The 16,744-nt window shown below is 31.6% G+C and overlaps 1 protein-coding gene across 1 annotated transcript; it reads right to left on the bottom strand.

The window, feature by feature from the left end:
- Positions 1-8,914: 8,914 nt before the first annotated feature.
- Positions 8,915-16,465, bottom strand: LOC133201592 (allene oxide synthase-lipoxygenase protein-like). The gene is made up of 6 exons (XM_061337388.1): positions 16,394-16,465; positions 16,107-16,197; positions 11,484-11,584; positions 10,810-10,974; positions 10,527-10,687; positions 8,915-9,127 (listed from the first exon to the last, which is right to left on the bottom strand). Exons 1-6 carry the CDS (start codon positions 16,463-16,465, stop codon positions 8,977-8,979), a joined length of 741 nt encoding a protein of 246 aa, XP_061193372.1. The 3' UTR covers positions 8,915-8,976.
- Between the last annotated feature and the right edge of the window lie 279 nt (positions 16,466-16,744).

The raw sequence follows: 16,744 nt of genomic DNA, 5'->3' as shown, positions 1-16,744 counted from the left end.
TGGAAAGAAGATAATTGGTAATTTCGTCACCGTTTGGCAGATGAACCCTTTCTTATATTATTAATTTTGCAACTCTCGGAATTTTTAGTTTAACGTATTGCAAAGGGGAAGTATGTACGGTGCTTTTGATGTGGTTTAGCACAACGGCGACAGGGAAATATGAAGTTTTATGACCCTGTCAAGTGACTGTATTGGACCAATCAGGTAACGCGTTGTATAGAACAGTTATAATGAGGTATAATAAATTCTTTTAAATTCTTTTACTACTTCTAACTACATTGAAAACCCTGAGGTATGTAAGGACGAATTTTTGTTAATGTATGACTGTACATGTAAGAAAAAAAATAATAAAAACACTTTCAGCTTTTATGAGCTAAAACAAGATACATGTACGTGACTGTCAACTATATTTGTATGTCCGACATCTGAGAATTCATATCTGGCAATATGATCGCACACTGCCAATTCAATATTCGACACTATAAGGAATCATTTATTACAGAAACCAATACCCCGAATGTTTTCTTTTTGAAATTACATTAACGGCCCTTTTAAGAAATGAGATGGCATTTGTTGTGTACATGTCTTATTAGCCTCAAAAGGACGAAAAGTTTGAAATTAAATTGTATCAATTAAAGATAGCAAAGGTGATAAAAAAGAAAAAGATATTTTTTAAAAGGACAGAATCATTTATAACCGCTTTTTATAAAAAGTAATTTACCTGTGAAAAGAAAAGTATCAATTTTCATATACTAGATTAACTTTTATAAGATAATCCTAAGACATGATTATGTGCCTCTTTTTCCTGTTTCTAATCCAACTAAGATAGGCGCAGAAGCAGTATTTTTTTAACACTGAAAACATACCTTTTTTTAGCGTAATCAAAACGATTCGCTTGGAAATTAAAAAAAATCTTTTTAATTACATGTATATGAATTTTTACGTATTACGAAATAAACTATTTTTAGAAAAATTTTTTACACCATGACGTGTGTGAATATTTGTTCCCATTAGTATTTATCGTTGATACAGAAAATACATGGTTTTATTTAAGATGGATTTCCACTTTTTCCGGGACATCTGTGTAGTTATGTTTTAATGTACATGTGCTTTATATATATAAATTTTTAACTGGGCTAGACTTTCAAATATAAAAAAATGCCTAATGTATAATTGTACAGTACATGTATCACATTTTTGAATTAATACAATCCGTTTCTAGAACCTGTCCAGACCCCCCTCCCTCCCCCCCCTTTCAAAATTACTGGATCTGCCTCTGGAATTGTACACATGTAAAAACAAAGGCAACTTCAGAATATATTGACAATTTAGGAGCTTGGGAGAAAACATATATATAAAACATCGTCTAGAGTTTATATGTGTTATGAAAGTTATAATTTGAATAATTTAGAAACTGAATTTGACGCATACGACGTCATTAGGTCCTAAAGTCGTTTTAAAGCGCCTTGCTAAAATGATAAAATAGTGAAAGAATGATATATTTATAAAAGTGGTGTATATTTAAATTCAGAGAGAGTTGGTCTATCAAAATTTACAAAAAAAGTCATTTTGTGAAATATTGACCTCAAAGACCTTTTTCTCATGAAGGCAGTCAAATAATAAATAAATCTGAATATAATTCTTCACTATTCTTCACGCCTTCCTCCTTTCTCTCTTTCGACTCTGATCAAGTCCATTTTCGTAAACATTGTACGACAACGATAACGAATTCCACAAACCGAGACTGCAATTTATTCTGTGTATTATAAAAGTATGACATTTTAATTTGAAATTAGCAGATAAAATGGTTGTAGGAGTACATACAATGCTTAATTATAGATAAAAGATACTTTTAATTAATCCTATTTATCGTAACTAATCTATATAAGCTAACTTTATGAATCGCGCAGATTTAATTTATAGTTTTTGCAATATTTGAACTTAATCTGCAAGTGCAATGTGATTTATGTGCATAAGTATGTACAGTAAATTAAAACAGGTGGTAGTGATATTTTACTGTTATTTGAGGGAAGAAAGTTTTTTTTTTTTTTTTTTTTTTTTTTTTTTTTTTTTTTTTTTTTAAAATCATACCCCAAAGGCAAAAAAAATGTATTCTGCGCACACTGATCAATTTGCCTTTACATATAGACAGCATAAGACTGCCCCCTCCCTCTGCTCATTCAACACCACATACATGCAGAACATTTTTTTTCTTGAAGCAAAGTATTCATTAATATTTTGAGATTTCTTTACGTATCTCTCCCCTTCAGAAATCTCAGGCTGTCGAAATGATATGAAAATTTAATTAAATGTTAAATTATATAACATGCATTTGTCACTATTGAGGCACGTTTAGGAATTTCAATCTAGTCCCATGCATAGATATGGATATGTTTACCGTCCTTAGCCAGGCAAATAACAGATCACAAATAAATTGATAAAAACACTGTAGCTCCCCCATCCCACCTCCGCACTAACCCCTTCCTTTAAAAAAAAAAAATGCATGATAAAGTTCAGATCTGGTAAAGTGTATACTTATATGTAGTATTAAATTAACTCTGCAAATTATACAATAAAACTCGTATTAATTTAATTGAGTATTATTTTGCCACGAAATCAAGAACAAGTCTACGAAAATCGAACTGACTGCAGAATTCAAATGCAATATAAACAATAAAATTTCGAATTGATACCTCATTTTATATTTCAAGAATAAAACACACAATTTTTAGCATAATATACTACTATACGATAGATAAATTTATGAATGACAATGAAAACTTTCAGTGCGGAAATTAGGCTATAGTAATAAAAAATGTACTTTTGGATGAAACTTTTACATTCAAGAAAAAAAAAATCAAAATCAGAACTGGACGTTTAATGTTCTTCTTTCTTTATATAGTACTGGTGAAGCAAGATTTAATGAAAACATAATCCGATATATCGAGACTGCTAATTCTTCAATCATTATCATGTAATAATTTCAATAAATTCCGAAAGAATCCGAACAGAAAAAATAAGAATGAAGCCAAAACGTGTGAGAATCCTGTACAAAGTGCAGCCCTTCATGTAAACCGAGTAGCATTCCGTGTAAACTGCTTTGTTCAATCCTTGTGCACTTCGTTATGTAGCGTTTTGTTAAACTAGTAGTATTAGGCGTATATGAATCGTACAGTGTGCGATTGGGCTAGTATAACGATAACCGTCCTGAAGTTTTCAGATGGAGCACTTTCTTATGTTTTGTTATGATATGAAGACTCAAAGACCTAATGTTCATGAATAAATATAAAGAAAAATATATTTTGTGATAGAGTTCTTCTGAACCTTAGGGTGTCAAATATTCGGAAACACGATGCATTTTTATGGAAAAAGTCAAGGGGTTAATCAGAAGACTTCAAGACGATCATGACTGTAAGCTGTTACACCATGTCCAATCAATCAAAATGTAATAAATAAGGACAGAAAAGAGAAACTAATCAGTAAAGACGGGGTGTTACTAAACAAAAATTAACAATAGGAAACGCATCAACATAATTTTTCTAACGGAAATAATTGCATGCAGATAGATGGAAAGGTAGACAAATGTTAAATAGTAATTAAATAATAAGATGCCTGCTTCACAAGGACACTTGTATTATCCGTTTTCAAATTAGCCCATTCCTGTGTTGGAAACAACCCCATAGAACGGGGGGGACCCATCCCCTCACTTTTTCTGAGCATTTTTTTTTCTAGAATAATCTCCATTTAGATGCCAGTCCCCCCCCCCCCCCCCCTCTTTTTTGTTGCTGTAAGATTGAGCAAATTCTAAGACTTTTTTTTTAAAATCTTGTACCAAAATGTAAGGGAAATGTCCATAATTACCCCTCCCCCTTCCCCTTTTCGAGATTGAACGGTTTAGTTTTTTTTTCTTTGTCAAAATTTTTGGGAGGTGTCCCTTTTAAAGCCATTGCTACGGATTGCTTTAAAATGATAGGGCATGAAAAATAGACAAATAATTAAAACCATGTACAAACTTTCTTTTATGAAGGAACACGCGAAAATAACGAGTGATTTCCGAATGACAACTGAAGGCCGGTGACAACTTTGGACAGATAACGTTAGCAAGCTTCAGATTCTGTAATCTAAACGAAATCGGACACAAATTTTATGCTGTCAAAAACAAGGTATCGGATACATCACTGTGTAAAGAACAGGGAAAATAGTAACTAAGCAATGAAATTCAAGGTCGGAATTCACAGTGAAACAGATTGCACAGGTGTCAGATTAAAAAGTATACTAAACGGCGATTCCTAGCCATGATTCTTCAAGATGGGCAGAAGAAGTGATGATTTTCTGAGATTAATTAAATTTTCACTGTATAACAGTCTTTGCCCTGAATTAGATATTCTCGGTAGAATGCTTTATGCATATTCCACTTTTAAACACTAAAACATTGCCTAGATTCTTACAAAAATGAGTGATTTGGAAATACGTATCAATTAATTCTTTTTCTGGCATCAAATTTGATCTCTGCGTCAATTGAATTAAACATTTTTTCCTAAATGACATCACAAGGATAAAATGGACATATTAATGGTCCAAAAGGTATCGATATCAATTTTATAGGATAGTTTCGTTGCCTGTTTGTTTGTTTATATAACGCGTCCCTTTCGAAAAAAAAAATCACTCATATTGAGACGCCATCATTTGCTGGAGCAGGGGTGCAAATTTGGACCTATTCTAAGCACTCAAGGCCATTGAGCAGTGAGGGATGTTTTTAATGCCAGCATATACTGCAACTCTGGACTTCGGTTTATGCGGTCTCATCCTAAAGACCGGTCTCCATGTCCTGCAGTTGGATTTGAACCCGCGACGTAAGGCCACGCTTGTGACTTTAGAATAGGTTATCTAGTATATTTAATTTACTGCGCCTGCAATCACATCAAAGTTCCGACTCCCATAGCGCTTATTAACTCTGATTTCTGGCGTTGAGCAGTGGTGGATAGAGAGTTTTAGAGTGTTTGCTTTAGAGTCGAGGGGTAAGAAGCTGATTCTTACCTCGCAGGTTCGAATCCGGCTGAGGGACGTTGAGACTGGTCTTTTGGATGAGACCGTATAAACCGAGGTCCTGTATAGGAGTAAGTGCTGGGACGGAAAAGATCCCTTACTGCTCAATGGCCTTGCGTAAATATATACATTTTATGGTTAAAGAAAACATGGAGCAAGGATCCGATAAACCTGAAAACACTTTTACGAAAAAAAACGTTGGTATCTCTCCTCGAAATACTTCAAGTCCATTTAGTCAATGTTCATATCACAAACATGACTTAAATGTCATTATTCATCCAGAATTGTAAAGCGTGTTAACGTTAGTCTAAAAAGATATTAATACTCAGGATTTTTATTGCCAGGGTTTGAACCCCAGGAATACGACTTTATCTTTTTTAATGCTGGTTATAGAATAGTTTTTTTTTTTTTTAAGTGAAAAAGTTTTGTTTGTCATAATTTCATAAATTTCAATTATGAGAACTTTACTCTTAATATTTAATTCACAAATTTGATATGATTTTTAAGTATATAATGCCATAGCATTCTGCACGCCTTCTTCGCCCATTTCCTTTATATAGAAAACCTTCATAAAGAGAAATTTCCTATAATTCAAGTGTTTAAAGTGTTTAAATTAAAGGTTCATGTGTTTGACTTATTCGTAAAAATTAAGACTACTCTTATTGATATATTTTAATACAAAATTATATAATGTATCAATTCAAAGCAAATTTTGCGCTCTTATGTGTGTTAATTGCAAGCAAAATCTTTAAATTTTTCTCCGAAAAAAAAAATAAAAATAAAAAAAAAATCCAGATAAAAAAGGGAAGACAATCGAATACAGAATTGCCAAATTGTAAATCGCAAAATGAGTATATTTCGATGATTATCTGAAAACATTCAGTAACAAAAGTACTAGTGTACGTCACAAGCATAAATGCTAAGACGATCATACATCTGTAACCCAGGTGTGCCATTGACTTGAACTTTGTCGGAGGGACTGATGTTCATACATGAGTAAGGATAAATAATTTATCTTAATTCTCTCTCTTAAAATAAAATACCGGATAAAAAGCAAGAATGATATCTCAATGTAATGTTTGTTTCAGAAAAGTCACGTGACTTGTTTTTCACTATACAAACGGGGACCCGTGTGTAACCCCCAATTACAATCTTCGGTAATTGTGAAAAGTTCACACTCACACACATGTTTTAATCCTAACTAACCGGGGACATTTTTTCAACATGTTGAAAAACGGATCTTTTCGGCTTTTTGGGGTAATTAGACATCCCTGATTTCGAATTTGGCGCTATTTTTAATCAAAGACAACCGGGGACGTCCCCGGTTGGGAGGTTGTCCCCGGTTGGAAGGTGTGTAAACAAACAATTGTCCCCGTTTGACACCTTTCACGCACGCACACACACACACACACACACACACACACACACACACACACACACACACACACACACATATATATATATATATATATATATATATATATATATATATATATATATATATATATACTCAACTCTGTCATTTCTTAAAATATTTTTTTGTAAATTGTATAAAAGATTATATAAAGACATATCTGTAGTCTAGACGTAATTATCCATTGTATACATATAATATTATAAACTTGTACAAAGCCAATTAATTTGGTGGAGGAATATTGATTGTCGCACTTTGGACGTATGGTACTGAAGCTCATCAACAAGTCAGGAGTCCTTTACAAGGTGGAATTGCTGTTCTAGTTCGTACAACTATCCATTTAAATTCTTGGGAATCAATGACCTGATGAAAAGAAAATTATGTGCTAAATATCATGAAGAATACATGACTGTGTGTTCAGACTTTTCCATGCATTTTCTAAATCGAAGCAGGATTTGTCTTTAATTTGCCATCAATGGAATGAACTCAGTAAGATTTTTTGGCTATAGATACAGAATCAATCAGGAAAGCGGAATATCTTTATGTTGATTTGCTCAAAACATGACATTTTATATATACGGATCTTTGTTCAGTCTGTGTGAGATGAAAATTAAGAGCTCTGATAGACATAAGAGGTAGACATACTCACGATTAACTTTTCAACTTGGATTCTGACTTTTCTCACTTTTGAGTTAACTGTGATAAATACATGTACAAACCAATTACCATTGAGTTTTCTTGACAAATACCTAAATATTACAAATTGAGATGTCAAAGTGCGTCTGCTCTTCTTCCTTTTTTAAAACGAAAAAAAAATGTACCTAGGATTCAACTAAAATACGAGAACATAAAAAGTCGGGGAAATGCTAACAACTCGATAACCCCAAATATGGGCATCTCTATGGGGATTAGACCTTAAAAACCGAGGCCCCGTATCACAATAGGCGTTGGCACGATAAAGAACCCTCACTGCCCAATGGCCCCGAGTAAAGGTCTAAATTCGAAGCCCTTCACCGGTATATGGTGACGTCTCTAAATGAGTGAAAAATTCTCCAAAGGGACGTAACACAACATACAATCAATCAATCAATTAATCAATTATTGACAACGAAATAGTAAAGTATTTATATATACTGTATATATACATGTAAATAACAGAATTGTCAGAATGATAATGAGTCAGATTTGGAAACTGTATACGTCAAATTTTACGAAAAAATAAGTAATCGACCTGTTTTTCGTCAAAAAAAAATATTTTAGAATCCTACTTCCGTTTAAGCATTTAAAATCTTAATCTTATATAAGGACCATAAAATTGATTTCGTTAAAAACCTACTCAAATTCAGAATCATTTCACTCTTGAAAATATTGAAGTGTACAGGAATTCAAAATACCCGTCCTGATTTCAACCATTGTTTGCATCAAGAAAACAATCAAAAACACTTTAAGTGTAAAGAATAATTTATTGTACAGTTTTTCAAAGAATATAACTATTAGGTACACTTTTTAAATTCTTAATACATGGTAAGTAAAATAACTCTTCAAAAATGTGAAACAATTGAAAGTAAAAATGTAGAATTTATAGAATTTTTTCCCCCGTTTTTTACCTACCAATATCTTAAAATTAAAAGATTTCCTTGTTTCACAAATTTTGCTATATACATAATAACAAATTTAACATTATAAAACATTTTAACTTGAAGTATAAATAGAGAACAATAAAAAGAAAACCTGATAGAATAAACCATTGCGTGTTCTTAAATGTAGTAAAATGAGATTCTTCAGTGGAATACAAAAAAATCAAAATGATTTTTTAAAAAGTTTATGACAATTTATGTATTTCTTTTACGTATGTGGTCTAAAAAGATAAATTTGTTTTCAAATTAAACTTTTTGATAATCATACAAACATATCTTTAAAAAAAACATAAATATTTGCTTGTTTAGCGAATATTCAACTTTTCCTCGTCTTGAACGAAGAAAATAGTAAAACACCTCATCACAAATGTTTTCATTATCTCACATGATTTTCTCTAACGTTTTTCAAAATGTTTAGACAGCCTTTTGAAAAAATGAAAACAGGTTAGTTGATTTGATGTTGGAATTGATGGCACAAGTCCCTTTTGAGCATTATCTGTTTACCTCTATCCTCTAACCTTGAACCAAAGAACAATCTATAATTTTTCATTTCGCTTTAAGCAAACTTTCAATATTTATAAAAAGCATTAACATTTTTAAGTTTCCATCTTAAAAATGTTTATTTTACAATGAAATATGAAGATTTTTCTAAATATACAAACAATAGAGATTTGAAAATAATGATTTGCAATCACTTGAATTCAGCAGAAAAAGTACTCTGATTTACTTCAGTAAACACTTTTAAAACTATCGTTAACTTAAGTAAATCTACTATACTAAACCATATTTAAGATAATATTTTTATTAGGGAGTAACGTACATCATAATAAAACGTCTTGGCTCGTACAGAGTGTCCAATTTGAAAAGAAATACTCAGATTTAGATGCTGATGGAATTTAGGACTTTGTCCGGATTGAGCCAAGTGTAGGTGTAATCTTGGACTTTACAATCGGGTTTGGCATTCTCCTGTCTGATACGTTCATTTCTCTTATCGATGTCCTCCGATATTGTTTTTAGTACCTTCTGGAACCTTAAATGATAATTGAATAGTTGGAACTTAGTAACTTTATTTGAAAAAAATTCTCATATCAATTTACTTTTATTAGCTTTACAAGCTAGGTAAAAAGTACATGTAGTTTAAATTGACCCTTTTAAGGAACATTAAACAGTTAAAGAATTGCTGTTAAAACTGGCACAATATACTGTATTTGAGTGGATACTATAATAACAATATAATGGATCGACGAATCATGAACTATTTGACAAAAATCTACATAATAATATTCTTAATTACTAGTATTAAGCAGATATATTTTTTTCGAGAATCAAAAAGTAAACTGTCTCTCCTGTTTTCTTTTTCTGCATGAAAGATAACTGCTGCAATTTTCAGAAAAAAGGAATATATAACTAGGAGGCAACATTACATGCTTGGTGAAAGCCATCTTCGCTAGTCAAGGGTTTCTGATACGCTACTCCCCTCATCAACCCTTGGCATACGGTGCTGACAAAAGACGGGATTGTTTTCGTCACATGATCACAATTCTTACCAGGTACGCACAGATTGCGTCATCGACAGAAATAAAAAGCGTATTTAAAAAGATAATGTTTTTAAAGAATAATTAACAGGAAGGTATTGAGTTATGTTAATTTGTTATTTAAACATGTTAAAATGCAAATCTAGATCTTCAGTTTTGATTCTTAATCACATATTTTGCACGTAGCTTAAGATATTGGATGACACCATATAGCTATTCATAGAATGGCATGTTATCTTACGGATCGTTGTTTACTTGCGTTTTTCATTCCCGATAATAAAGAGTCAAGATATATCCCGAACGCAAATATCGTCATTTACAAAAAAACAATTGCTGATTGGTCGAACGATGTCGATCAACTCCAATCACAACTTGAGAAAAAAATCCCAACTTTTTTTAACACCGTATGCCAAGGGCTTATGAGGAGAGTAGCGTATCAGAAACCCTTGGCTAGCGAAGATTGGTGAAAGCAGATACTCTAAAAAAACTGATAAATATAATTTTCTCTAAGATGGATTTCTTCTCAAGACGAATAAACGTGTACAAAAACAAAATTAACTGCAAAAAATGCCTTTCTTTCATCGTTATGCACTAAAGTAGGTAAGATTCCTGCCTTTAAAATTCAATTTATTTTAACATTTAGCTTTCACATTTATTAAAAGACGCTTGAAAAAAAACCACACACACACAATAAATATCACACTTTTGTACAAAACTCTCGTCTAGCATTGTCCATTTTAATAATAACCGAATTTCTTGACTTTTCAATCATTATACATGTAAGAAAATCACTCTATTAAGTGTCTAAAATTTCAACAGATTCAAAATTTTTTTTTAGTTTTAGTATTACGGGGACATACTAGACACACAAAAAAGCATACAAGATGTACATACCTTTTAACAGCTTCTCTTCCTTTCGTGTCCATTGCCTGCATGTATTCTTTTTCGTACTGCCCTAGATTGTTTGTCAAGACAGTTGTAAGAACTTTCATGATTTTAACAGTTGAAAAAAATTCCCTTTTTGTAGGCAAAGCAGCATTTAGTTCGTTAGATCCCTACAACAAAAAATAATAAAATGCTTTAAAAAACTAAAATCATACAAGTAAAATCGAGAAGGTTAAAGAAGTGATATCTTATATAATTTTTTTTTCAAAGTTTTCAGAAGATTGGTATTTACAAATTGTTCCTCTGGAAATCCATTTAATTTTGCAGCATAGTTTGGTGCAAACCCATACTGATCATACTGTGGGAAATTTGTCGCAGAATGTTCAACACTGCATATAAAGATGAAACTGGACAAGGTAGCAGAAAGGTTTTCAATAGAGTCAAAATCAGGAACACCCTTAAATTATAAAAACAAATGATTTTGTTGAATTTACATAAAAGTAGATTTTGTTGATTGAATTACTGCAAAGGTATGTAACATTCATGTGAGTGATAAACTATGACCATCACGGGTTCATGACATTGCTAGACACGAATAGCTCAAGCAGGGGTTGTTGTTCTTTGCACCTTTTTTTGAAGAAATGATCGATTGTAGAAAAAATATGTTTCTTTTTTTAATTCTTTTCCTCAACAAATTTTAGAAAGTTTTCAAAACGTGCATTTCTCTTATTTTTGTAAAATTAGTAAAAGATTTTGCAAAAGCCTATGCCATTGCATGAAAGTGGAAATGACCCAAATATTTTCCAATTGATTATTTTTCACAGAAAAGTAAAAAAAAAAAGCTTATGTCATTTATACAAATATAGATATATATTTTCAAAGATAGATCTGAAGAACTTTTATACACCTACATCTCTAGCTCGATATAGTTTTGTTTTATATGTGTACGTCAAATATAAATATTACCTGCATACCACACCCTCTATTTCCTTCTAATGATCTTGGGGATATCAGTTGTTCTCTGAATGCCTGTATTTCCTTGTCAGTTTTTAGTGCATCGTCATTAACTTAATAAAAATAGATGTTATTAATTGCTATCAATCGTAAATGATAAAAGAAAACATTTATAACAGGACCTATACTTCTTGCTGAGAATTATGCACAAAAATATTAATTAATATCTATTGATAAATTGCCAAATTTACAGCATGTAGCAATGTATTTGATATCAAAATATATTAAGAGAAATATTATACAATTATGGACTCTTTCGGTGGTGAATATGGTTTGTTATTCACCAGAAAAATATCAATATTGACCGAGGCGAAGCCGAGGTCAATATTGATATTTTTCTGGTGAATAACAAACCATATTCACCACCGAAAGAGTCCATAATTGTTTTATTACATAGTCCGGATTTGAATAAATAAGACATTGAAGGCTGCATGATGATACCACTTTCATTTACGAACTTCTGTCGTGGAAAAATAAAAAAAAAATGTCCAGATTACAAGTTATAGCTTCCGTGTTTTCCTTTTGCTGTTTGTAACTGTGTAAGGCATCGTAATGTTTAGAAAATAATCCTGCGATAGGTTTGGCTAATGTTTTTCCTGCTCAGATACACAGCTGGCTGCGGCCGTTGCAACCATTGTTTACAACTTTGTTTGAGGTGTTGATTGTGACGTCACAATGCCTCTGCACGCGCACCGACCCTCCGGTGAATACGGCTTCAAAACCAGTGAATATATAGAGAATAATACATGGCAAAATCTGTATCACACCCCATATCAACCCGAGACTCCAATATCAGCCCGAGGGCCGAAGGCCAGAGGGCTGATATTGGTCGAGGGTTGATATGGAGTGTGATACAGATTTTGCCATGTATTGTTGTTTTTATTATATATTTGAAAATAGTGTCAAAAAATCATATATAAATCTGTAAATTAATTAATTCTTAATAATTGAATATGTTCCTTTTTTCGTTAAATTTCCTTTCTCATTATTTTTTTTCCAAAGGCAATGCATACAGCGATAAGAAATGAAATAATTATAAATTAAACAATTATTTTGAATAGCATAAAATATCTGATGAAAATTTACAATTTAAATAAACTTCATAAACAATTAATAGAAAAAAGATCCGAGATACTCCGAATGAAAAATACAGAGATGTTCCGGAATGGTGTAATAAAGGGTGTGATAAAGGGTAAAATAAAGGGTGCTGATACAGGGTGTGTAATACAGGGCACGTGCTTGTGTTCATATCAGGGATGCAAAAATCCTGTATTATTGAACAAATATATAATAAGTAGTGTTATGAACTGTTTGCGTTTGTATAGATTATATAGGGACTATAAATAGACTATTTAATAAAATCAATTATGGCGTTTCGTTGATTCTTATGACCTGTACTTTGTAGATGTCTCAGATGATAATCATAATTATACCTTTATATTTCTCGGTATGTAAACTAAGGCTATGTTCTTTCTGAATTTAAAACAGGGAAATACAAAGATTGCAGAAAAATCGAAAGTATAATAGCAATGATATTGATTGTACTCCTTATGTTTGTATCGTGTCGACTTAGTGTATAATATTATAATATCAAAATATTCTGATCATGCAGAGAAGATTGCACAATCAAATAAATCAACTTGCATAGATAAAGCATACTTGTGTCAGAGGGAAATTAGGAATTGGTAGCTATTGTGCAAGTTTCAAACATCTCAGCAAGGTAGATAGATTTTAATTTCAGTGAACGAAGCTTTTAATTTTGTTTTTAATTTTGGCATTAACACATTATTCACAAGGCTGTAAACATGATACGAATGGTAAGAATACAAGCAATCAACACTTTTGATACCAAATGCCTTTTTTCTACATGGAGTCTTGATCAGTGTGCCTTATACCCATCAAAGTATGAAATTATCTTGGGACACTCTTTGCTGTTGTTCACAAGCCTTGACTGTTCCTTAAATAATTTGCCCATAGTGACCACACACTACCCCCGGGAGACATACTTTGAACAAACTCCAGCGTCTCGCTGGAGGGAAGGAAGAAGAAAGAATTAATTAAGTTTTAGAATCAGCAGGGAGATCTAATAAGTGATGCATCCTTTTTTTAGAACATTTTATAGTGCCGTGACCGTATGAATTTTGACTTTCCAAATATATGATAAAATGACGTTAAACTTAAGAAAGCAGTAATAATTCGAGAAGTCAAATTGTTTTTCTCTAATTTACTGAATTCTATGTAAATTCAATATTGTATTTCATATCTTAAGAAAAAAAATTGTAGTTATGATTTGATTTATTTGAGAATTCTTTAATTTCAAGAATGATAAGAGGTGCTAGTAAATATTAGAGTGCTTAAATTTAAATACATATAATAATAACAAAATGGAAAATTTATACAGTTTTTTTCGTGCAAAGGACAAGGTATGGTAACGACCGAATCTGGCACCTTATTTGATGTAAAAATCAGAACATAGTTAAAATTGTGATAGTTTGTAGTTAAGAACTTAACGAGGCCCAGTCTAGTTGGAATTACGAAAACGGACCGGAAAATATTTTTTGAATTTTTGATATATATTTGTAAGTACCATACTAAGAAAAATTAAATTAAATTTTTGTTACGTTGTCTTGATTGTAGTGGAATGGGGGTATTTCAAAATATGGATATTTTTTCGTGGTTTAACACACAATTATATGCTAAAACAACGGAATTGATAAATTAAAGAAAAAATGAATGGTGAAATGTTTTGCTTTTCACATATATTATGCAATATCCATTCCTCTAGAAAATGAAAAGAAAAGTGGGGGTAGCCTATATTATAGTGAAAAGGGGACAAATCAAAACACAAAATAGGACTTTAAATTATATCTAAGATACTTTATAAGTCGATCGCAGTAGGTTTACCTAATGTCAAGAAATGATCGTTGTATTGTATGTGTGTCACAAAATTAAATGTTCCTTATATTATGAAAGAATTTTCTCTCCAATCGTTATTTTGTCTAACACAAAACGTTGTTTTATGTGAAAAAAGAAGAAGAAGGGGGCGGGGGTTTAAAAAGGCAATAAAATTACAAAGTTTGTTAATATGTAGGAAACAGAAGTATTTCTTCTTGGTTGCATTTAAATGACTCGTAGAATTTTTTTTAAGTCAATCTACTGCACATATAGTTAAGTTATCAACAAAATTAAAAAATAAACATTTTCAAGGAGAAAGACTACATGTGTTTACTTCAGGTTGCATTTTTTTAACTCAAAAATTAAAACAAAATAAGATAAAACATAATTATCTACTTAGAAATTCTATATCTCAAAATAAATTAAGTTACAAAGTTATTTATTAAAACACAAGAATTGACAGAAATGCTAGAATGAGTGAGCTTTCAACACGCACAGTCAAGACTTACAGCTGTACCAGGAATGCAAGAATAGCGAAATATTCTAGCGCAATTTGACGTCATTTTAACTGTGACGTTATTGTATTTAATTGTGACAGCAATCAAGGATAGTGTGACGCGTCTGAAACAACGCTGCGTGAAAACGTATGCGCAAACCAAGTAGATTAGGCCTCGTCAAAATGATGTTTGTTTTGAAACCAGCACTAATTTTGATTCAAAGCTTACACGGAGGCAGGGTGCAGAAGTAGGACATTTTCCCGAATTTCCTCAATTCTGGTCGAATTTCGTCAAATTAGAGATACTTTTCACTTCGAGAAACATAGAGCACAAGCTTGCCTATCTCAGATATATATATATATATATATATATATATATATATATATATATATATATATATATATATATATATATATATATATGTAGGATCTCCCATGATTTGTAGTTGGATATGATTTTTATTCAACGAGTTGTGTGTTTTTTTATCCCCGAGCCTTGGCGAGGGGATAAAAACACACAACGAGTTGGATAAAAGTCATATCCAACTACAAATCATGGGAGATTCTTTTTATCCCATGTTTAATACTTCACAACCAATGTTTTACACTGTTTTATATAGGACTCCACTTTATTTTACTTCATCGCGCTAACGCAAAAACCATTGTGACGTCACAACTGAGGATTATGAAAAAATTATCCAGTGAATCATATCCACGGGATAAAGGGGTAAACATGGGATAAATATATATATATATTGAGGTCCGTGTTTGATCTGCTCCAAGTTTTTATTGTTTCATTGGACTTTCGAGATTGAATACTGTTCGTTATCTTCATATTTCATACATAAGATGCATCTGATGCTAGTGTATGAAATATATAAATTTGTTAGATAGGCATGCTTGTGCTCTATGTTTTTCTGAACCAAAATGTACTTTGAAATCAATAAAAATATGTATACAATGAGAAAATTCGGAAATTAACATATTTTCTTACCTTCCTGTGACCTCTGTGTATCCAATAACGTAAAACCAATACTCATTTTGTGGCAGGGGTTACAGCAGGTTTTTAATTGATAAACTATTGCATCATTCTAAAGACGCCCCAAACCAGGGGCCAAAAAGGGGTATTAACCTATCTTGTCCTTTGGATTGGGTATTTAACCGTGAGATAGAATTAGCCATACCATAGTATAGTTTCATATAATCAGCTACATAATTTCGAATTGCACCATGAATTTTCGACGCATCATCTCGGAAGTAGTATCCAGGAAGATTCTGTATATGTAAATAATATAGATTTTTTTAAATATCAATTTTTGAATATAAAATAACAATTAAAACAAACTACAGAAAAACACATATTTACATAAATAATGATTTGATTTAGAAATTAAAGTAGTAGTTGTATTTACCGAAATCGTTTATATTACTTTTAGGAAAGTTAAATCTAAAATGTCATGATAAAACTCACATACAAAAAAGCGCAAAGATAGGAAAACAAAAACACTTTCTTTTTAACAAATTCAGTTTTAACGACTTGCATGGACAAATTAAAAACAACAACTAGGAAACAAGTTCTGAAATAAAATTTGAAAAACCTGCACTCCTCTGCTTTCCAAGTCCCATTCTAAAGAACCTTGCTTGTTAAGATGCCATGATTCGTTGCTTAACAAAGACATAATTAAATTTCATTCATTATTCCTCAATCAATGCGCAGTCAAGATTCATCTTAGTTCATAATGCATGGGGTAAAAAAAAGAAAACATTTTCCTTAACTTTTTTTACAGGTTTTATTGCATAATATTTTGCATAAAACGTTAGC

The sequence above is a fragment of the Saccostrea echinata genome, unplaced genomic scaffold (genome assembly GCF_033153115.1).
Source record: "Saccostrea echinata isolate AGI-Se365-2 ecotype Australia unplaced genomic scaffold, CSIRO_AGI_Sech_v1 ptg000045l, whole genome shotgun sequence".
Taxonomy (NCBI): Eukaryota; Metazoa; Mollusca; class Bivalvia; order Ostreida; family Ostreidae; genus Saccostrea; species Saccostrea echinata.
Note: the sequence above shows the minus strand (reverse complement) of the source record. Positions and strands in the feature narration are given on the sequence as shown.

Excerpts from the sequence above, each read along its gene's own strand:
- LOC133201592 (XM_061337388.1), bottom strand. The coding sequence starts at position 16,465 with ATGCAAGTCGTTAAAACTGAATTTGTTAAAAAGAAAGTGTTTTTGTTT. Across the intron at positions 16,198-16,393 it reads ATCTTTGCGCTTTTTTGTAT|AATCTTCCTGGATACTACTT; the intron begins GTGAGTTTTATC and ends TTACATATACAG. Across the intron at positions 9,128-10,526 it reads GGAAGAGAAGCTGTTAAAAG|GTTCCAGAAGGTACTAAAAA; the intron begins GTATGTACATCT and ends TTATCATTTAAG.